Source organism: Orbicella faveolata, unplaced genomic scaffold (assembly GCF_042242905.1).
Source record: "Orbicella faveolata isolate gen_17 unplaced genomic scaffold, um_ofav_v1 contig_47, whole genome shotgun sequence".
NCBI lineage: Eukaryota > Metazoa > Cnidaria > Anthozoa > Scleractinia > Merulinidae > Orbicella > Orbicella faveolata.
In genome coordinates, this window is record NW_028301577.1 from 7,878,839 (window position 1) to 7,901,349 (window position 22,511).

The following is a 22,511-nucleotide window of genomic DNA, read 5'->3' on the forward strand; positions in this document are numbered from 1 at the left end:
TTTGGGTGTCTGCAACACAGTTAGATAGGACTTTCTTTGTTTTCTAGATAGCTTTTTTACATCACAAAAGTACCTTATATAACATCGAGACAGCCTCGTTAGGAAGAAAACAAAAACAGTGAATACAACCACACAAATGTGTAGAAATCAATTTTAGCCAATCTGATTGCATCACACGTAATTTCCCGCGCTTGCTACTAGTCACATGTTTTCGCATGCTCACCTCAGTTTCCCGCGCATTCAACTGTCTTGCAAATCAATGTGTATTCCTGCACTTCCCACTGGCTTATATGTTTTCTCGCAGTTAATGGCAAGCTGCCGCTTTTGAATTTCCCGCGTTTACCACTAGTCACATGTTGTATGCTTCCAGTTCTGATTGGTTCATGTATCGACCGCCGTTAAAAAGCGCTCTTCTCGTGACTCCATGACAAGTTTTTTCGCACCGCATTTTATAAGCAAAGCCAATTAAAACCGATGCGGTTGTGTAAAAGACAATCACTGTATTTATTTAAGTATATAACGCTGCTGCGCTAATTGGGGATACTAAGTAAGCAAGCAGATGTTGGAGGGGGACCATCAAAAATTTCTTAAAAAGTGGGAGACTGACTAGTTTGCTATTTACAACGAACCGAGGAGCTAAATTTGGGATAACCAAACACAACTTCAGAATCCATCTAAAGGCAGGGAGGAGGATTTGAACAAGATTGAATACAATAATAAAGTGTATTATCGTTTGTCTCACGATGTAGTCACTTGAGATGTAGATCGCGACGTTTCGACTGCTTACTGCTAGTCTTCTTCAGGCGATAAGGTCGACTGATTGCACGGTATCATTTATATCACAAAGGTCGGCTGTGATTGGTGCATTTCGATCCTCCTATTGTTCCATTATTCCGGCGAGTAGCTGGTCCGCTGTTGTACCGTTCTCCTGTTGTTGTGTTTCTTGATCGTGGGTATCCATGCTTCAGGAATTTCAATTCCACTATCCCTGTTGATGTTGTTAGGGTGAAGTCTTATGTGAATAGCTTCCTTGACCCTACGTGTGTACCAGTGAGGATCTCGATCAATAAACTTGACCTCATTCCAGATAGGATAGTGGCCGGTCTCGTGGGTGTGTTCAGAAACGGCGGAGGTCTGGGTTCGGGCGAGTCGTATATCCCTGTCGTGTTCTTTGATCCTCTCCTGCATAGATCTCCCTGTTTCCCCGATGTAGACTTTGCCGCACTCACAGGGAATCCTGTAGACAACACCATCTTGTTTAGCCGGGTTGACGGTGTCCTTTGGTCGCACTAAGTGTGACCGAAGTGTCGTGTCGGACTTAAAGACGGTGCGAATGCCTTGTTGTTCTAGGCAGCGGCGGAGAGACTCCGAAACTCCTTGGACATAAGGTAAAACGGCGGTGGATTTAAATTCCGCGACAGGCTCTCTTCTTGGGGTTGTTCGTGCCTTTGTGATCTTCTGTACAGAAGAGGAGGGATATCCGTTAGAAACAAGTACAGATGACAGATGTTTCTTCTCTCCAGCGATTACTGATGGTTTGGTGACGAGACGTTTAGCCCGGTCGTACAGACACTTCACAATACCGCGCTTTACTGAACGAGGGTGGTGTGAATCATACGCTAGGTACTGATCAGTATGTGTTGGTTTCCTGTAGACACTGGTGGTAAGGCGGCCATCAGGTTAGGGTCAAGGAAGCTATTCACATAAGACTTCACCCTAACAACATCAACAGGGATAGTGGAATTGAAATTCCTGAAGCATGGATACCCACGATCAAGAAACACAACAACAGGAGAACGGTACAACAGCGGACCAGCTACTCGCCGGAATAATGGAACAATAGGAGGATCGAAATGCACCAATCACAGCCGACCTTTGTGATATAAATGATACCGTGCAATCAGTCGACCTTATCGCCTGAAGAAGACTAGCAGTAAGCAGTCGAAACGTCGCGATCTACATCTCAAGTGACTACATCGTGAGACAAACGATAATACACTTTATTATTGCATCTACCACGATGAATAACAACAACCTTTTCCTCGACAAGATTGAATACCTGAATTCCTTGTTCTTAAAGTAGAAATCAGCCAGCAGGTAGAAGATTTCGCTTATTACAGGCCTGTGGAACAAATGATAAGAACGCTGTAAAATGAAAGCATTTTAGATGGAGAATGCAAAAAGTACAGCAACTGAAATTGAGAAGACACAGTACCTTTTTACACCAACTAGACGATCAGGCAGCTTCGGGACCGGTTCATCTCCACCCTCGATAAACGACTGCACGCTTTCAAAACTGATGGCTAGTGAAATAAAACAAAGGAGATGCGCCACGGCTTACACATCTTGAAAAGTTTAGCCTAAATTTTTCAAGTTCGTCGTTTGTAATCCATCTTAATCTTCTCCATCCTCAACCATTCTTGTTCCTGTATGGTTTATTATTGTCTCTTTGGCGTTTTTCTATCTCAGCAAACTACTATTTTCAAGTTTCCTTCAATAGAAAGGTAATTTTGCCACAGGCAGCATGTTTTCCCGCGCTTTCAACAGACTGCATGTTTCCCGCGCTTGTCACTGTTTCACATTCTAACTGGTTCACTGCGTAACATCTGTGTTTGTGACGACTGGCCATATGCAATTACTTTGGTTTAAGTATTACGACAGTGCGTTAGTACCATAATTTTAAGTCGCAGAATCTTGACGCAGTTCAAACAGCGTTTTTCACCTATTTCTGGCCTACCTTCAAGTTCTTGCTGAGGAATCACCACCGTTATTCTACGGAGAAGATTCTGTACCTGCAAGGCACCAAGAGAGTCACATTTTAACTCGCAGATTTACACAAATCGCAAGACTTCTCTGAGGAAACACTATACACTCTTCCCACAGGCCTCTTCTTAGAGCTGTCAGATAGATTAATTTCATGAAGACAAAATTAAGTTCATTTTGTACTGTCCAAGCACATCAGTTCCTCAGTTGCCGAATTTACACTTAGGACGTATTAACTAGCTGTCTGGGACGGTTAATTCGTCTGCCTGAGACGGATAAATCGTCTCAGATGGATAAATCGTCTCAAATGGATAAATCATCTCAGATGGATAAATCGTCTCCTGATATAAATTCGGCGTCGGATAATTCGTCTCTAGTATAAAAAATTCGGCCAATCTTGAAGCGCACAACCTCTCGCAGTCGGAATCCAGCCTTGAAGAAATTTTTAAGCCAAGAAGCACGGTGTAGCATTATGTCAGTTTTTTGCTATCTCATACGATCGACCCATTATCTGAAATGCAGGCATCAAAACCCATCTCACCTCTGCAGAAATAGTGTTGGCTTTGCTGTCAAATGTGGGCGGCTCTGGGGGTTTGAAATAATCAAATACTACAACCGAGTTACTCCACGTCAGGGCAATCTGTTTGAACAACAAACAAAAGTAACTATTGGAATATTCCAACAAGCTAGAATTGTATACTTAGGTAGTTTATTGTAGGTAATACTTGCAAATTACATTTACTTTTGTTGTTGTTTCAATTTTTCTATAACAAGTGGAAATTGTACGCATTGTAACGTTTCTTTTATTGTTGAAAATTAAAAAAAAAAAAAAAAAAATGCCGTAACTGTTAGCGGGTAGCAACATTAACACTTCAGTCAACCCTAAGCATGCATGTCACGTTTCAAAAAAACTGCGTAAGAGCACAATTTTTTGGAGAAGGAAGGGTAGTAGAAAAAAGTTAACCTTAGCAATAAAAGATAGGAACAACTTACCTGGGACGAGTTGTGCTCCACGAGGTTTCGAGCCTTAAAAGGGAGAAGAGTCATTAGTTATCTCGTCAGAATTATTCAACGCAACTGTACTCACACTTTGGTAGGTAACTACAACAAAACAAGGACAAGAAAAACGCACAAAAAGGGTTGTATCTTTTACATGCAAGTGCCGTAAACGTCTTCCATAGGATACTTAAATCGTAGACACTCATAGCGTACTTGACGTTAAGGGACGCGAGTAGATACACTTTGAGGTATTCACCCCGAACTAAGCTACCTCATACCTTCGCTTTCTTAGAGATAGAAGGATGTCCATAAAGACACAAGAAACACTGTTCCAGGTCGCGAACCAGTTCCTACAGAATAAAAGAGTACCAAGCATTTCAAATTAGTTTTCCAAAGAGAATGACTTTGAAATAAGTGCACGTTTTGTTAAACTAACACCGCACTTGTCACTGTAACAACACAGAGTAGCTGCAAATGTAAGCTGCTCAAAGCGAAGACATTTGGCGTAGAAAGCGCGGGAAAATTCGCGGATGCCAATTAACGCGACTTGCACAAGTAGCGGAAGCCAACCACAATTGGATTTGGTCTTATACTTGATTGGTTGAAGTAAGAAGATCTTTGTTCTGATTGGGCAGAACACACTGTACGAGCCTTTTTAGTCGCTAACACTAGCCAGAATGCAAATACCTATTTTTTTGTCTATGTTGAATGCATGTTCAATTAACGAAAGTCAACTGATTTTAAGTAAATGCCTAACGAGTATAGTTTTATAAATGAATAATTTATAATAATGACAAATAATAAATATTAATTTTATACACGACACACCTCTCTTGCTGGGACGACTGGTTTTGCAATTTCTTCTGTAAGAACCTCCACTTTAAGCAACAAAAACACTCCTTCATTGTTACAACACCAACCACGCCTTGAACAAATAAAAATAAAACTCAGAGTGTTGGGACACGAAATAGCTAAAAACTAGATGAAATGTTCAAATGTTGTGTTTACTGTGGTCAATGCGCTTAGCTACACCTAGCTAGTTCACAGGCATGCCACTTTAACTGAAAGAAACAAATATAGCAATTGTACATGAGAGATTTAAAAATCCCAACTGGCGGGAGGCAAACCAGTAGGCTATTTACATACACGACCGAAGAGCTGAACTAGGGTCTACCGAGAAAAACAACTCCAGCTAAGTGGTCAGAGTGGGACTTGAACCCGCGACCTCCGGATTTCAAGTCCGCTGTCCTAAATACTCGGCCACGCTGCCTCCCTCCATCAATTTACTTAAAGTAAAGAAAAAACCCGAACACTTCCCTCTTCGGGTAACCAGTATTTATACGTCTGCTAGTCTGCTAATAAGTAAGCCACGGAATCCAGGGCACATTTTCAGACATTGCTTCAAAATTCACTTGTTTTCCTTACCTGCCAAGATGCTCATGCGCAGTGCGCAGAAACTGCAGTGACGGTGATATGTTACTAGCAGGCATGTCACTTATCACACTGACGCTGCTCACATTGCTATCTGTGCTCGCAGTCTCAGGCACTGGAGTGTCTGTAGGTGGAGGAACAGACTGAACGCATGTCTTTGGGGAATTGTCCACTGTCTCTTCGTACTTTTCCTGGCTAAAATTTGAAGAAAATTAAATGATCGGGAGATAACAGGAGAGCAAAAAGGACATAAGAGTGAATTAAGTCAAGATAACTTAGGTTCTAAATAAGACTCGAAAACAAGTTATGCCAGATTACTTTCCACACTCAGTTGAAAGATGTTACTATATTGGAAGAACAAACAATCCCAGATACCCTAGCGCACCCAACTGGTGACCAGTCTCCCTGGAGATTTTAGAGTAAGGAACAAGTCCGAACTTACTGTTTGATGACCCTGTAGAGTAGAACCCAGGGTTTAGCAGTTGCTAGTGGAGGATCAGAACTGTTCTCAGAAGCGTTCATGGAAGCCTCTAAAACCTGTGCAAAGACGAGTTAAAAGACCATGATATAATGTCTGATACAAAGTCACTACATGCTTATTGCGTGTTGGTAGTTGTATTTGTGTGTAGTAGCTGCTATTTGTGTAACATATCAAGCACGGGGAACAGTGTTTCATCACATTTCCAAACAACCAGAAAAGACTTGAAAATGTGTTGCGCAGCGGAGTATTTTTTTTTGCAAACTCGGAGGTGTTTGGAAATGTGGTAAGGCACTGTCGCAAGTGTTCACTTTAATATATCTTCGCGATCAAAACTAAAACTAAGGAGAAATCGGATAAACAAATTGTACAAAATCAATGCCAATTCATGATCAGATATCCAAACACCTCCACGGGTGATTTCCTTTGTTTACACTTGATGAATTATTGATGAATTTTAGAATTGGTTGTTAAGATGTCTTGATGGACATTCATGTGTGAATACCTAACTTTGAACCTGGACACAGAGATGGATGTATTCAAACACTATAACTTTTGCTCCAAATCTCTGGGAAAACCAAAAACACTGGAATACGAAATTACCATGTCCTCAGTATGTAGGTGCCTGTACAGTATTAGTACAAACTGATTTTACATCTCATACAATCACAGCTTTCCCCAGACACTATTGACATATTTTGCCTATATGGGTGTGAAAAGTGCAGCTGTACTCATTTACAGAAACCAAGGCAGCAATGTCCCAATACTCGTATATAATTTAACAAAAATACAGTTCAATCTGATCACTGCACCTTGATGATGTTTTGAGTCAGTCTGCACAGTTTATCCTGAGGAATCTTGTCCAACACGGCCTTACATTCTAAAATGCTCCTGGATTGAAAAGAAAACAAAATAAAGATTTTCTCTTTGTCGCAAAATAAGCACATCAGAAGGACCACTTTAAACTATTTCAAAGCAACATAACCCACGCTCCGGTTAGGTCAATTTTACGTTAAATGTTGAATATGTTTTTTTCATGCTAACATGACTTCACCACTATTACAAACTGATTCTGATTCCATGCCTGTAGCCAAGGCACAAAAAAACGTTTTATAGAGGAACATATTGTCCTTTTAATCTCTCGAAGAAACACTGGAAAGTTTCTGACTCTCATTATTCACTCAAGAAATGGCACAAGTATTCGTGACTAGTCTGTTATTACACACCAAAAACATTTAATGTACCTCTATATAGGATTTTTTAAAGCAAACAGAAATTCAGGGACGTCCCCTGATCGATTCAGGTCTTACCTATCGATGCACCCAAAAAGCCTGGACAGAGCGGTAGACCAGGCATCGCATGGACTCATCTGTGATACAGCTTCATTGAGAGCAACCTCAGAGCACGTGAGACATTGCTGGTGTAACCAAATAGAAAAAATCAGTTTGAACTTTTTAAGAGGAACATGTGCACTAAAGCGCATCGATGCACATAAATTACTACGCTTCAATCAAACTGTATAACAAGGTTCGTCTATGGAGTTGCGTATTTCTTGCACCAAGTAAAGTCTTAGGCAAATCATGGTCAAAACTGGACAAGTACTGTGCAATGAGCATGCGCCATGTGAGACCAACCTTAACAAGACCTGCGGGCTCATACAACTCCCCAAGATTGGAAAGGAATATGTAATACCATCCAGTATACATTTTTGAAGGTTCAAGACAACAGTGTCACAGAACAATTCTAAAACAAACCTCATAGTCCTTGAGCTTAATAAGCGAGTCTTGTAGTAACAACAACTGAGCCGGTCTCTCAGGAATGGACATACCAAGCTCACTGACCTAACAACACATTTGACAGTTATATCATAGAAAAAAAAGCTCTTTAAACAAAATATTTGTAACTTATGTCGGCTGTCAGTTCAGACGTCTTTGGAAACTTTTTTTGGTAAGACTGAGATGCAATTTTATCAGACACTAGGTTCCTGGTTTAGCAACAGGAGAGTTTACTAAGAGATCCGAGACTAAAACCTTATAAGATCTACAGGAGATTACGTCTTCAGTAGAAATTACATACATTTGACGACTTGGATTATTGGTCCGCAATTCGTGCAAAGTACAACAGCTACGTAGCTCTCTGTACTACCTATTTCGGGCTATGGTCATTGCCAAATGATTAATATTCGTTTACTGATCTTTACTTTCGTTTAGCAATACTTGAACTCTACAGTTGGTTAAAAGACCTATGTAACCTTCTCTAACTAATAAGATATGTAACCGTTGTTTGCATCCAGTGGTGAACACTTCACAAAAGAAACATGATACAATTGAGTATCCAACGTTGCATGACTTTTCATGACTCATTTGAAGTTTGGCAGACCGTAACTATAACTTTGGCGCCCAAAGTACCACACTGCCATTTTATCGAGTAGTGAATAATGTTTTCAGTTGAATCAATTGATTCTGTAACTGTAGTGACTTCCGATGTTTAGCGTACCTTGGTCTTGGGCTGCGGCTGGTGGAGTGTGGGCATTAGGCGCATCACAACATCTTCATAATAACCTGACTCGTACAGCCGTTGAACCTGTCAAAAGGATCACCATTTGAAACGCAATGACAAATACATAATTACTTCAAGTCCACATAGGTCGAGTAAGCAACATTCGTGGCAGGGACTGCAGGGCTACGCCCTCTTCAACGGTAACGCGAAAAAAGCGCATAATCTAATTGTTAAGTAAATAGTGAGTAGCGTAGCAGTGTGCGGTTGTTAACAAAATTGAGGCCGATTCCTTACGTTTTGGAAGTGTCTGTGAAGAGGATTTAGATAAAGTTTTCAACGACTAGCAGATTTATACCACAACAATTATTCACTCTTGATTTCTGTGCGTGATAGAAATCTCGAGTTCATACCGTGGTCTAATCAAATAGAAACACTCTTGATACTTTGAGAGAACTGCTGCGTCTGGGACTCATGTTTCCACAGCATTTCTCGTTCTCCCAAATTTCCATTCGTGTTTTCATAACTCGATAGAAGCACGGAAAATGTTCTCTACTTTTTAGACGGCAAATACGTTCAATGAATTGTTTGTTAACATACCTCTTCTAATGACTGACACCTTTGCAGTGATTCAAGTTTCTTTTGGACTTGATCTAGAAACATAACAAGCATCAAAGGGACCGTTACCCTGAGTAACAGACGCCTCTAAACACATGCTCAATTTTTCGTTGAATTCCAGAACTCTTCTCCGATCTGTGAAAATGACAGTTTTCGGGTCGAGTCTCTTGGACACCTCTTAGGCAGGAAATGAAACGAGCGTGGCAAGAGAGATGATTTTGTTACTCAGGCTCACACGCCATATTCCAGATGCTCATACTCAGATCAAGGCAAACCTCGGTGAAAAAGGATTGTTTGGCGAATTTCACTAATGTCAGGAACCAGTTAGAAAGTGAGGATGGCTTACGATTGCAAAAGGACGGTAACAGACTACAAAGAGGTGGGTACAATTAAAATGTGAGGCTGGATGACACAAAGACAGAGAGATGAAATTGGAATTTGGCATGTTAGTTTTTGTGGAGGAGGAAAATCAGAAAAGCCCCAAGAAAACCCTTGGAGAAAAGTGAGAACCAATAACAAACACAAATGGCTTATTATGCTTGGTCCAGAATCCGAACCAGGCCACAGTGGGGGCAGGGTGCACTCTCATCACTGCGCCATCCATGCACCATGGGATGTGCCATTGTCATTTCCAATTTATTTACTTATTTACTATTACACACATGTATGAAATGCCTGTGTGTTTTTGCTTACCTAATGTGATGATGTTGTCAACTCTACAGTTCACCAGCTTAACAGTGGTAGGACCCTCAATCGAATTCACCTTCAGGGTCAAGAGCTTTGAACTCTGAGGAAATGAAGAGTAGACAAATAATTAGTCCATATGGCAAGATTGCTGCTCGAGCTGGCATATATACATATTATTAAACTTGCATGAGGTCTGTATTGGGCAAATATTGGTCGTCTACATGTACTCACCCGATCTAAGTACATCATGGCATAATCCATTTGACCTTGCAACATCAGGTATCTTGCTCTCATCCAGTTTACTACAGAACACAAAGTGGAAGTATCATTTCGTGCAAATTATGAAAATTGAAAAAAGCAAGCTATCTCTAGAAAGGACTTTCAGAAACTTGACAGAGTGTGACAAATGAAGATTCTAAATGAATGGCATAAAATTAACAAAATTTTGGAGCATGTTCTTCTCACTTAACAAATTATTTTATCTTTGCTTGAAGACCAGCTTCTTCCTTAAACGGTTTTCACAAAATGACAAATAGGATATTTTTGTTGTTGCACACAATTCCCTTGACTCTTTAACGAACTTCAAAACACGGAGGTAGGTCTTTTTCAGTGCACCAAAGTAGTCAAAAGACACTCAGTCAATCAAGATATCCACCACTGATGATTGTGTAGCTGCAGTACACTCTCGTTCCCTCTACACGTTTTTACCTTCTTACTTTTCAATTTTGGCAAACACTAATAGGATCAATCGAAATTGTGCTAAATTTCCAATCAGAAATACCAATAACATGAGCACACCAAATTATGTGACATTGGCTTTTTGCCATGACAACACAACAAGTTACTTAGCAACAGCAGCGCTGAAAAACTGCAGGCTCAAGAACTTCGTAAAAAGAGGAGTGCAATTAAAACGTAATTAAAATGTATTCCTGAGTGCTCATGCCACCCCTCCTTCAATGTAAAAATCTCCTTCCAAAGATACAAGGAGTGTATAGGTACCTCTAATAGCCATTTCAAGAGTGAAGTCTCCATGAATGGTCTGAAGCGAGCTTATGCGATGGAGGTATTCAATATCTTCTGCCAAATACTCGCTGGAAAACCCACTGACTCTCGACATAACTGATCCACCACTACAGAAAACAACAACAGTGGCATGTGTCAACTTTAGCGAATCTACATAGGAATCTTCCCCTATATAAAGAGGCATGTTATATCAAATGCCTGGAACGTTCCTTAAACAAGGGACTGAAATCCAACAGAGAAGTTTGGCTTTTCTCAAGAGTAGTACTTTTTGTTTCGTCTCCTCATTGCCATCAATATGCTATTTAAATATATTATAATATTTAGAGAGGAAGCCACATCAGCCCTAGCCGGTTTTCATGTGGGTCCTCAATCCTGGTCAAATTGGAATTTAGAAGTGTTGGCTATTTTTAAATATACCCTTAAAACAGACCTTAAAAAAGACCTACCTTGTATGCATATTATAGTCTGATGATGGTATAGTTCTTACCTAAATATTACTATTTTTCCAACTTAGTTTTGTCATTTGTTGTCTAAACACTCTCACACAATGAACATACTCAGATTATCTTTCATCCTCTAAGATGAGATAACCAAAGAGAAATAAACTAACCCACGTGGTGAACTGGCAGGAGAGAGACTGGATGACGACTTTGACTTGGCTGTCAGTAGTTTGTCCAATGTCAGCTCACTGGCCACAAGTACAAGCTGATGACAAAAGAAAGAAGGTGTTTAAAGAGAAGAACAAGATACGCTCATTTGGCTGAGACAACCTTGTCTGGGGCCTGTTTCTCGAAGGTCCCAAAACATTTTTGCACCCGGAAAGCCATAGCAAAATCTCTAACCTTATGATTACAGAGCTGTTTTATTCACACATTCTTAATTTGAATACAGGTTCCCTTCATACAAGAAGTTTCAGGCGCATTTACGCCTCAGTTTTTCGATAAAGATGAGCTAAAAATGGCTTTACAGGCCCAAAATGTTTCTGGGGCTTTTGAGAAACAGGCCCCAGGTCTTACCTCAGTGTTGTGGATAAATATCTCAGTAAACTGGTCCCACACACAAAAATGAGATTTTTGTTATGTATGAAAAAAGTGATGCTCTACTCAAAACAGTGGAGATTTCCATAGCTGTTTAAAATGATGGGGGAGGGGGCTAAAAACCTGAACAACTATATGGTCTCACCTTTGCCATTCTTGTCCTGTACAATTCATCTTGGTCATCACTACAACATCACAATTATGAAAATAAGTGTTGTTTAACAAAAGCAAAGCAAAATATCCTTTGTTCCTAGCACCTCCTGGTTAAGCAAGCGTGCATGAGTACTTAGAAGATGCACCACACTTGCTTCTTTCTTGTGTGTGTATCACTGGTTCCTAAATCCTCACTTGAGATATTAAATCATGACAGAAGCAGGCATAAACTGATCACTACTGGTGATGTGTCATAAGCATAGAACACTGAAGTTATTTAGCTTGTGGAAACTGTCAGAAAATTTTCAGTGTTTTGATAACTCTGTCAAACATAATGAAAAAGAAATTATAGCAAATAACTTTTAAAATGTTTTTCTTTCTCATGTCTGTTGGAATAATAGGTATTTCCACTGCAAGGTAATGACTCACCAAAATTCAGATGGAAGAATCACATGTTTCCTCATTCGTTTATAGACCTTAAGAAATACATCTGCCAAGGTTGAAGGCCTAAAAGAGACAAAAAGGCTGGTTCCAGAGACAAGAGCACAGAAACTAACTTCAGGAGAAGCCATGGCCTAGTGGTCAGGGCGCTGGATTTGTAATCCGAAGGTCCTGAGTTCAAATCCTCTTCCCTGTCACTAGATGGATTTGTGTTTGGTGGTCCCAGATTCAACTCCTCCACGCTCTGTAAATAGCCAACTGGTCAGCCTCCCGCCAGTAGGGATTTTTAACAAGTTTCTGTTTAATTTACAATATTTGTTTGCTTATTTCAGTGTCCACAATTAGTAAAGCAGTGCTTAACACTTTGATTCTTATAATTTTTTTTTAGAATGCTATAAACTAAACCAGAGGAAGTACAAAGGATTGAAGAAAAGTTTTTTTTTACTTACCAAGTCTTTTTATTTTGAGCTGCAAGACATATTCCATACTGATTCATCAAGTCAATGATTCCCCTGTGAGGTGAAAGCAGAATAACAGGGTCAGTTACTACTTTTGTTCACTGGGACAAGTACCAGCTAAGGCAGGAGAACCAGTGCATAAAGTGGCCAGAGTACTTAAGGGTGCCTGCACTCAGTATTCTTTGATTGAATAAGAACACTTCAAAACTCTCAAAGTAGTTCTCAAAGGCATTCATAAAACATCACTTTCCCACTAACTGGAGTATTCAACATCCACTTGGGATGTACATTTGTAAGGTAAAAGGTAAAGTCTGCATATGAGCCAAGTGGCCCATCAGGCCCGAGCTTATCCTGGTTTCTGTAGCATGAAGCAACTAGGAGTATTTCTACTCCCCCCCTGGATGGGATGCTAGTCCATTGCAGGGTTACCCCCAGCATTAAGTTCGCCGGTACCCATTTATACACCTGGGTGGAGAGAGATACTATGAGAGTAAAGTGTCTTGCCCATGAACACAACGCAATGTCCCCGGCCAGGGCTCGAACCCCAAACTCTTGATCCGGAGACAAGCGCACTAACCATGAGGCCACCTATGAAAAATTAGGTTCATTAACAAACTCAGCGGGCCTTATTTGGTCTGTGCACCTTCAAAATTACCCCAAGTCTTTGTTTTCTGGGGAAATTACAGCCAGTGGTAAGCTCTCTTTCAGCTAGTGAAATAAACCAGTAGCAGGATCTTACCTAAGTACCACAGAGAAAAAAACAGAAAGAATCGTCAAAAGTAAAACTGACCCATTTTCCATGTGTTCTTTGACAAAGGTGAGAATGTCCAGTGTTTCTGCTTCACCAGTGATTTTCTCATAAGTGTTTCCATCTGCACCTGCTGGGTTTACAATGCAGATCATTCAAGTGTAGACAAGTCATTTTCAAAACTTTTATGGCCATTTTGCAGCACTGATCTTCATAACAGTGAAACTTATAATAAGCAGTTATGTAACTAAGGGAAACCTCTGTAGGCTAATTAACAAGCTAAGTCGGCTTTCTAGTACCTGTGCACAGCCAGCCTTTGTTTTATACTGAAATTTCAGCCAGTGATAAGCTTTCTTTTGGCAGGTAAAATTAGCCAGTGGCTGACTCTTTGCTATGCCCCTGTGAAAGTCCACTTTACATTCTAAAGGTACAGTATGCCTTGATGTATACTAGACAGGTGTGATAAGTACAACAGCACCAGTCCAGAAATGAATTTTTAATATAAAGTTACCAGGTTTAGAGCTTACCTGCAGAAATGCCTTCTCCAGGTTTCCCTTCTGAATTCTGTGACTGGCTACTTCTGCATTGTGAAAAACGATTTATCAATATCCTTTTCAGTTTGGCATAGAAGATGTACAATGAGTGGAAAATGGACAGGGAGTATTAAAAATATTTTAACCAAAGGTATACCTTTGACTAAACTGTGATCCATCAGCAAGACTATCTTGACTACTGTCATCATCTGCACTCACACTTGGTCTGACAAAAAAGGTAGTTCACAATACATTTGCATAGCAAACTAGCATCCTAAGCTCTATGTGGTAATTAAATTAAACAGCAGTCTTATTGTAAATACTGTTTGGGCGGTCAGTGTTCATGATTAAAACCTTAAAAATGTTGGATCTGACCTAAAAATGATGTGAAAGTATAAAAACTAAATTTTTGGCAATACCCACAGTTCACAAACAGATGCTTTAGCTATGTTTTAAGACTCTATAATGCAGCCAAATTTCTTAACACCTACTTAAAATGGTTTGATGGCTGCCTCATAAAGGACCTTACTGTGAAGTCATGAACTGTGAATTCAAAATAAAACCAACCTAAACAAGGAGGGAATAAATGACTGAATCAATTCTTTGTAGTTTATTTCCTCCTCCTTCTTTTTGTTTGTTCTCACCTAAATAAGAAATAAAGAGATGACAATGCCAATAGTTTCCCTTTTAGTATTACCATTCATTTGGCAAACAAGCATTCCTCAGAACACTTCTTCTTCTTCATGAATAACATACTTTTCACACTGACTGCAACAACATATTTACAGGTCTTCCATTGAAGTACTATAATTATACAGATCAATATTTGAGGGTAAAGTCATACCCTCGCTGATCTTCTCTTGGGAAGGAAATCATTTTCAATAGCACTTGGAGGAGGCTTCTTTCTTTTTGGTCCTCTTTTACTCTTTTCATCACTGTCACCTAAACAACAAACAAAAAGGTATACGGTTACATTGAATCACTGGCTTCTCTTCCCAAGCAACAATAAAATCCATTTTTGATGCCACCCACTGTGTTTATTTTCAACTCACCTAGTATGGAGAATAAACAATTTGGTGTTCAATTGGATAAACATTAGCATCTCACAAGGCTGGGTGCCATAGAGAAACAAATCCAATAAATATATCAAAATACATAAAACTATTGGGTCAGTCAGGCAGGTGGGTTGATTTTTTAAATTTGACCAGCTAGGATAAGATCATACATCAACTCCAAAAACTCCTAAGCTGTGTTTGTCATGGAGGTGTAACAGGCCTAATGAGTGTTGTATATGCATTGTCAACTACAAATTGCTGCATTTCATCCAAACAATACATTGTTTAAATCTTACCAAGATTTTAAATTTCCTTTTTGTTGTAGAGTTGAGTCATATTTTAATATTGTAATAAAAATGAGCAAGGCAAGCGAATAAATGAAAACTAATGCAAAGTTCAATAACCTGTCTGCACATTCTTGTACACTGAAAAACCTTCAGTAGAAAAACTTGAGCTTGAATAATCTGGTACTTTAACAACAGATGGTCTGTAGGACATAGAAATGTCTGAAAAAAGAAAGAAAATTTTTTCATGAATATTTAAAATGAGACGAATCTGTGATCTGTTGGGAAAGAAGAGAGAGATATTCTCGGTCTTAAACAGTAAAAAAAGCATGCAAACATCAGACACAAACAGCACATTTCAAACTTATCGCCATTGCAGATTATTCGAGATCATGCAAGCCCTCTACCAATGATATATGAAGTCACTGACAGGCCCCGTTGTTTGAAAGCCAATTAGTGCTGGTTAGTAAGAGAATTATGCAAGAAGCAATGAATTCTCAGCATGGTTACACATGAAAATTTCATACTTAAATGCCTTGAAGCTCCCTACATTTTGCAACTGAACAAAGTCCTCAAACATAATGATGTCAAATACCTGGTGGTGCAACAATAGCTTTGTAATATCCCTCCAGATCAACTCTTCTGCCAAGTGGCTGAAAAAAGACAGAGGGATACATTCCTAATGATAGTGATTGTACTAGGTCAAAAATAACAAGGAAGCTACACACATGCATAACAACACTTACATTAGTATACAAAAATATTTCACTTGTTAACACTGAGACTAAAAAAGCACTCCGACACAAATACTACAAAATAATACTAATGATTCAACTACATGTAGTTTCATATCTTAAAAACGTTAACTAACTGGCCATGGCAAAAAGCTTTTACCTGAGGGTTTTCTGGTGATGTGAGGTGATCATAGAGGGCAATGAAACATTCACCAAGACTTGCCCACCTTAAATAACAATTCAAAAAAATAAATTGAAAGGTTTCTAGAAGCATCCTTTTTTTGGCTATACAAATATGTTGCTTAGTTAAGACTGAGCTAAACTCAAAGGAGCTTGTTGTACATCCACCATTGTTTGTCCTTAAGTGTTCAGATTGAAGTTATATGTCAAGGATTACATCGTAACTTCTTTAATTTCCATCATCATGAATGCTGAATTTGATTACTTGAACAGCTTTTGCTCTTCTCTATTGGGAGGAGGATGCTTAACTTATCAGCAACAGGTAAGCTTGGGGATAGGTACTATATAGTGGGGTGGCCATAAGCACTACTCAAACATAATTGACCCTGCAGGAAAATATCTGTGGCAATGCTGCCAAAGCACACAAACACCACCTGTTGCACTTCAGACTTAGTGGTTAGCTTCACTTAGAGGGTGGGCAAGGGGGTTAATACAGTGGAATCTCAATTTTTGGAACCAACAATAAATGTTTTAAATGTCCCAGTAACTCGTACCAAAAGTAATTTCCCTCACCTCAGTCTAACATGACCGTAATTTTACCCCCAATATCTTGGACTACCAGAATCTTCAAACCAATTTTCGTTTCCCTTGGAGGTTTGCAAAAAAGGGGGTTCCTCTGTATAGTGTATGTACAATGACATGACAAAGAGTTGAATGAAGACCTAAAGAATGTCAGCAATGCAAAAAGTGGCATTATTGAAGTCCCTGGGGTGTCATATTTATAACAAGCAGGTGATTAACAACCAGCCAGCGTTGTTGCCACTTTAATTTTGTCAGTAAACTTCCTTTCAACTGGGTAAGTCACACAAAACTGTAACACAGAGATGATTCAAAGTTCTTACGTGTGTGAAGTCAAAGACTTGACAGGTGGATAAGGAGCTGGAGGGGCCCTGTCTGCCTCCACAAGTTTCAACCTCTCCTCCCTGAGATGATGGGCTTCTTTCACAAACTGGATGACAGAAACATAATATTATAACATTTACGATTTCATTAGTTCAAAGGGCTCGAAAAAAAAAACTTGAAATCCAGCTTGCCCTTCGGACAAGCAGCTCTCAAATGCTTATTTAATAGTTGGCAGGCAACTTGCCTGGGCTTTTGCCTATCAGCTGGTGAGAATGAAAAGTTACTTGCCTGGCGGGCAAATAACTACAGGGTGACCGGACAGCATTTTTATCTAGCCCTGGTTCACACACACAATGATACTAAACACTCTGCGATTAAAGTCACATAATGCATATGCATGAACTCTGAATAATGAATGACTGGCTGACAGCTACATGTATGGCTGTATAATTAACAAAAATAGTAGGGAAAACACAGGAAAGAACAAGCAAAGAATAACATCCCAGTTGTCCTACTACAGAAATACAAAATGTTAAAGCATACCTTTTTCTTTTCATTTTCTTCCTGTTCATTATCAACTGAGTAGCATGTATCAAATAGATTTCTATAAAAATTAATAAGATAGACAAATCAAACAATAGTAACTGGTAATGTCACAGTGGTAATAGATGCACAGTGCATAAAGAACACACTAGAAAACTATGCTGATCTCCATGTAAAACCCTACCAAAGATAACAAGAGAATTTAGGGATAAATACACTTACTGTCATTAAAACAAATCAGCAACATCTGTTGTTGGACATCTTTGATGCCATGGAAAATTTTTTGGAGGACTCCCTGGCCCTCAAAACCCCCACACCTCAAAATTTTTAATGACCTTCTGTTGGATTGGTATGGATATTTTCTGAAACCAAACAGTAATTCAGCCATCCATCTTGCATGAAAATTTGATAATGAAGGATTGTGATACAAACATTATTGGTTTCATTCCCATTGAACATGTTGATCTGGTTTTCAAGCTGAAAGATCTGCACGTACTTTATGACAGAAAAGTCTGGGTGTGCACCTTAAGAGTGCCTGCCTGTAAAAATCAGACAAATTCTTAATTTCCCGGCAAGGGTCGAAAATTCGATTTCGCTCATATTCTTATGGTAGATAGGCTAGGGCATGACAAAACTACTGGATAGTTTTTTTAGGAAAATATCCTTTTATTCCAAAGAAATATGCAAATTACCAAATTCCGTTAAAATCATCATTTGACGCACCATTTTGTTAAGCAAGTTTGAGAGCCTTGCATGCAAAACTACATCATTCTTCCGTCTTTAAAACACTCAAATATTTTTGTGCAATGTTTAAATGTGTACTGGGTTGATTTTAGGGAAAGTTGCGTTGTCATTTTGGGTGCAAAATAATTAAATTTCAAAGACATGTATTTCATTCACTTAAAAGTACTTCGTGAATATAATTAATTTTCACCATGTGCGAAACCTTCAAATGGATCAAGCTTCTGGTGGTTGAATTGCAGAAGGATGGTCTACAGATTCCTGTAAAAATTTCTTTGGGCGAATGATTGTGAGCGACGCAAGAGCTTTTCAAAGTACGTCAAAAACGCAAACATTTGGCCATCCGTCATCAAATTTCAATTTACGGGTTAGACATATATTTTAGCATGCGCCACATGACTTGACCTATGTTAAGTTGAAATAGACACAGAGCTGATAATTTTGAAATGTTCTAACCTCATTTGCTGTAAAAGGCAGGTCCAAAGCCGATTTGACGTGTTTCTCTCACCATTTGTCGCACATAAAGCAGAAGTTCGCTTTTGTTTACATAACGTCTGATGTACATCGCCAACTGTCAACTTATTTAACGGTCGAATACCATGAATCTGTGACCCTCTTTCAACACATATGATCACCACTGCATCTAAGTCAAAAACGGTTAAGTCATTTGTAGATAGTTGCTTGCTTTGCACAACACCAAACTATTACGGTTGATCATCATGGTTTGATGGCTTGATGGCTTGAATCCTTGCTTGAAGCGGTTCCTTGTTCGTCACGCAATGCTGTCATCCCATTTTAGGGGGTAGGGGTAGGACAATTCCTATCCTGATACGTAAAGTTCCGTAAGGCTTGGAATCACTGGGAGCACACAATTGTGTTGAGTAGGAAGAGATTGAATTAAGAAATGAAAAGAATGAATAGTTTACCATTGCCCCTGTTGTTATATTTTACTCGACCACTGCTACCTACATGCCCTGCGTAATACTGTAACGCTAAACTCATACCTAGGTCTTTTCGTGCTATGCAATTATTTTTGGTTTTTACACGTAATACAGTGGGCTACCCTCGGGGAAATGGGTGGTGACCGCTTAATGGGGCTAGCCGCTCAAATAGAGGTTGGTGTACCTTGAATATTTAATTTTTCACCATCTTTCTGTGCTTATGAACATCACTGCATCTAAGTCTAAAACGGCTGAGTCATTTGTAGATAGTTGCTTGCTTTACGCTTCGCCAAAATATTGCGTTTGATCGATTGCTGACCATTGTTGATAAACGTGTCGGCCCAGCACAATCTTACAGCCGTTATTTGTTCGTCACACAATGCTGTCAGGGCATACGCTGCACATTATAATCTATTTTGTATAGAGTACTCTCAGGATAACTGAAACAATTTAATCATTGTTCATCTGTTTGTTCATATATATAATAATATGTGTATATTTATATAATCGTGTTCCATAGTGTACGTGGCGTCGGTCCAAATCACGTTCATTGTACGTTCTGACGTTTCAGACAACAGCTGATAAAGCTAGTGCCTGTACTCACTAGAATTTTAAGAAAATCGCCATAAACAAATTATAGATCAATGAAGCAAGAACTACCTGAAATAAAAATAGGAAATCACAACGTGTCTAATTCGTGAGAAAAACAGACTAAATAGCCCTAGCCCTGGCCATGCCATTTTATTTGGTGTATTTTGTTTGCTTGGTGGCAAGGCATTGGTATGTAACAGAAAACAGTGGACTGTTGTCAATACAGTCCAAAATTATCGTCAGTAAAATATTGTAAATAAAACACCTATTGACCGGTTACCTCTGCGGCCACCATTTGGTCATTCCGATAAGGGTTTCATTGTCTTTACCCCTATTAAGCGGCCACCCAAAATTTAAGAACTTTGTTTTGGAAAGGGCGATGGCAGATAAGAGTCTGAAACTGAAGTGCATGACGAGTGATAATTCAAACACACGTCTATCATGATTGTCTTGAATTGACTCCATGTTCGCCAAGAAATTTATAGCCCGACAGTGAAAAAATTAAATATTCAAGGTACACCAACCTCTATTTAAGTGGCTAGCCCCATTAAGCGGTCACCACCCATTTCCCCGAGGGTAGCCCACTGTATTACATGTATAAACCAAAAATAATTGCATAGCGCGAAAAGACCTAGGTATGAGTTTAGCGTTACAGTATTACGCAGGGCATGTAGGTAGTGGTGGTCGAGTAAAATATAACAACAGGGGCAATGGTAAACTATTCATTCTTTTCATTTCTTAATTCAATCTCTTCCTACTCAACACGATTGTGTGCTCCCAGTGATTCCAAGCCTTACGGAACTTTACGTATCAGGATAGGAATTGTCCTACCCTTACCCCCTAAAATGGGATGACAGCATTGCGTGACGAACAAGGAACCGCTTCAAGCAAGGATTCAAGCCATCAAACCATGATGATCAACCGTAATAGTTTGGTGTTGTGCAAAGCAAGCAACTATCTACAAATGACTTAACCGTTTTTGACTTAGATGCAGTGGTGATCATATGTGTTGAAAGAGGGTCACAGATTCATGGTATTCGACCGTTAAATAAGTTGACAGTTGGCGATGTACATCGGACGTTATGTAAACAAAAGCGAACTTCTGCTTTATGTGCGACAAATGGTGAGAGAAACACGTCAAATCGGCTTTGGACCTGCCTTTTACAGCAAATGAGGTTAGAACATTTCAAAATTATCAGCTGTGTCTATTTCAACTTAAGATAGGTCAAGTCATGTGGCGCATGCTAAAATATATGTCTAACCTGTAAATTGAAATTTGACGACGGATGGCCAAATGTTTGCGTTTTTGACGTACTTTGAAAAGCTCTTGCGTCGCTCACAATCATTTGCCCAAAGAAATTTTTACAGGAATCTGTAGACCATCCTTCTGCAATTCAACCACCAGAAGCTTGATCCATTTGAAGGTTTCGCACATGGTGAAAATTAATTATATTCACGAAGTACTTTTAAGTGAATGAAATACATGTCTTTGAAATTTAATTATTTTGCACCCAAAATGACAACGCAACTTTCCCTAAAATCAACCATGTACACATTTAAACATTGCACAAAAATATTTGAGTGTTTTAAGGACGGAAGAATGATGTAGTTTTGCATGCGAGGCTCTCAAACTTGCTTAATAAAATGGTGCGTCAAATAACGATTTTAATGGAATTTGGTAATTTGCATATTTCTTTGAAATAAAAGGATATTTTCCCAAAAAAACTATCCAGTAGTTTTTGTCATGCCCTAGCCTATCTACCATAAGAATATGAGCGAAATCGAATTTTCGACCCTTGCCGAGTTATTTTCCATTTTTATGGACAGGGACTCTTAATGTCTTGTCTTGGAATGCAACTATACAGTCAAGGAATGGATGGATCACTTACCTTAGGTGTTGAGAATCTCTCTTAAGCATAGGCTCTTCAGAAAAGATCTGGTTCTTCAAAGCTATGCCTGGCAAGAGGGAGTTACAACTTTACTTTCAAACATTCATGCACACTAGGTGACTTGCAATAATTGCAAGATGCTAGTGGAAAACCCTCCTAAGTGACTATTTAGGTCAAAAAATTTTTTTCGTCAAAAGTGCCCGATTTTTTGCATATGGCTTTCAATTTACTTACCTAACAATGCCTTGCTGTTTTTTTCGCGTTTGCTTTTCGTTTTTGAGAAAATCGTTTTCGAGAAAATCGAAATTATTATTGTTCAAATTATGCATACTTTATATTGTGTAGTAATTAATGTTAAAATTTTTTGTACCTTTAGAATATTCCTCATCCCTCTCTAAGGCCTTAGAAATCATAACAAGGCAGGCTGTAATTAAACAAAACCATAATATTAATAATACCTATTAATTTATAATATCAATAATACTAATATCTACTGAATCAGCCATTCCCCTTATGTTGCATTCTTAGGTAAGATTCTTTACTCTCAAAGTTACTCTCTGAATAAAATAATAGGCAACACCTAACAGGGCTCCAAAAAGAACTAGAATTCCAGCTTACCCTTCAGACAACAGCTCTCAAATTTTGCTCACCCTGGGCAAGACTTAGTTTATTTTTTTTGGTTGGCAAAGGCCTGGGCCTTTGCCTGTCAGGCAAGTGTGAATGAAAGTTACTTGCATGGTAGGAAAATCTACTTGTCCCGGACAACCAGTCAGCAATTTTTTCAA

At 39.1% G+C, this 22,511-nt stretch overlaps 1 protein-coding gene across 4 annotated transcripts in view; it reads right to left on the minus strand.

The window, feature by feature from the left end:
- The window catches only part of LOC110069187 (calcineurin-binding protein cabin-1-like), a 75,185-nt gene that overhangs the window by 49,538 nt on the left and 3,136 nt on the right, over positions 1–22,511 (minus strand). For 3 of the 4 annotated variants that reach the window (XM_089279106.1, XM_089279108.1, XM_089279109.1), the window contains exons 7-39: positions 22,097–22,150; positions 21,727–21,793; positions 17,565–17,625; positions 17,021–17,127; positions 16,099–16,165; positions 15,800–15,857; positions 15,325–15,426; positions 14,710–14,807; positions 14,433–14,509; positions 14,023–14,091; positions 13,860–13,912; positions 13,375–13,465; positions 12,576–12,638; positions 12,115–12,192; positions 11,678–11,717; positions 11,106–11,200; positions 10,472–10,602; positions 9,704–9,774; positions 9,479–9,572; positions 8,768–8,820; positions 8,168–8,254; positions 7,426–7,512; positions 6,982–7,088; positions 6,484–6,562; positions 5,636–5,730; positions 5,188–5,388; positions 4,591–4,687; positions 4,041–4,112; positions 3,757–3,789; positions 3,305–3,403; positions 2,738–2,792; positions 2,216–2,303; positions 2,060–2,122 (exon numbers count right to left, since the gene is read on the minus strand). In XM_089279106.1, coding sequence (XP_089135232.1) covers positions 2,060–2,122; positions 2,216–2,303; positions 2,738–2,792; positions 3,305–3,403; positions 3,757–3,789; positions 4,041–4,112; positions 4,591–4,687; positions 5,188–5,388; positions 5,636–5,730; positions 6,484–6,562; positions 6,982–7,088; positions 7,426–7,512; positions 8,168–8,254; positions 8,768–8,820; positions 9,479–9,572; positions 9,704–9,774; positions 10,472–10,602; positions 11,106–11,200; positions 11,678–11,717; positions 12,115–12,192; positions 12,576–12,638; positions 13,375–13,465; positions 13,860–13,912; positions 14,023–14,091; positions 14,433–14,509; positions 14,710–14,807; positions 15,325–15,426; positions 15,800–15,857; positions 16,099–16,165; positions 17,021–17,127; positions 17,565–17,625; positions 21,727–21,793; positions 22,097–22,150 — 2,692 coding nt within the window. The remainder of the gene's footprint in view (positions 1–2,059; positions 2,123–2,215; positions 2,304–2,737; positions 2,793–3,304; positions 3,404–3,756; positions 3,790–4,040; positions 4,113–4,590; positions 4,688–5,187; positions 5,389–5,635; positions 5,731–6,483; positions 6,563–6,981; positions 7,089–7,425; positions 7,513–8,167; positions 8,255–8,767; positions 8,821–9,478; positions 9,573–9,703; positions 9,775–10,471; positions 10,603–11,105; positions 11,201–11,677; positions 11,718–12,114; positions 12,193–12,575; positions 12,639–13,374; positions 13,466–13,859; positions 13,913–14,022; positions 14,092–14,432; positions 14,510–14,709; positions 14,808–15,324; positions 15,427–15,799; positions 15,858–16,098; positions 16,166–17,020; positions 17,128–17,564; positions 17,626–21,726; positions 21,794–22,096; positions 22,151–22,511) is intronic. The other variant, XM_089279107.1, reaches the window with a different exon arrangement.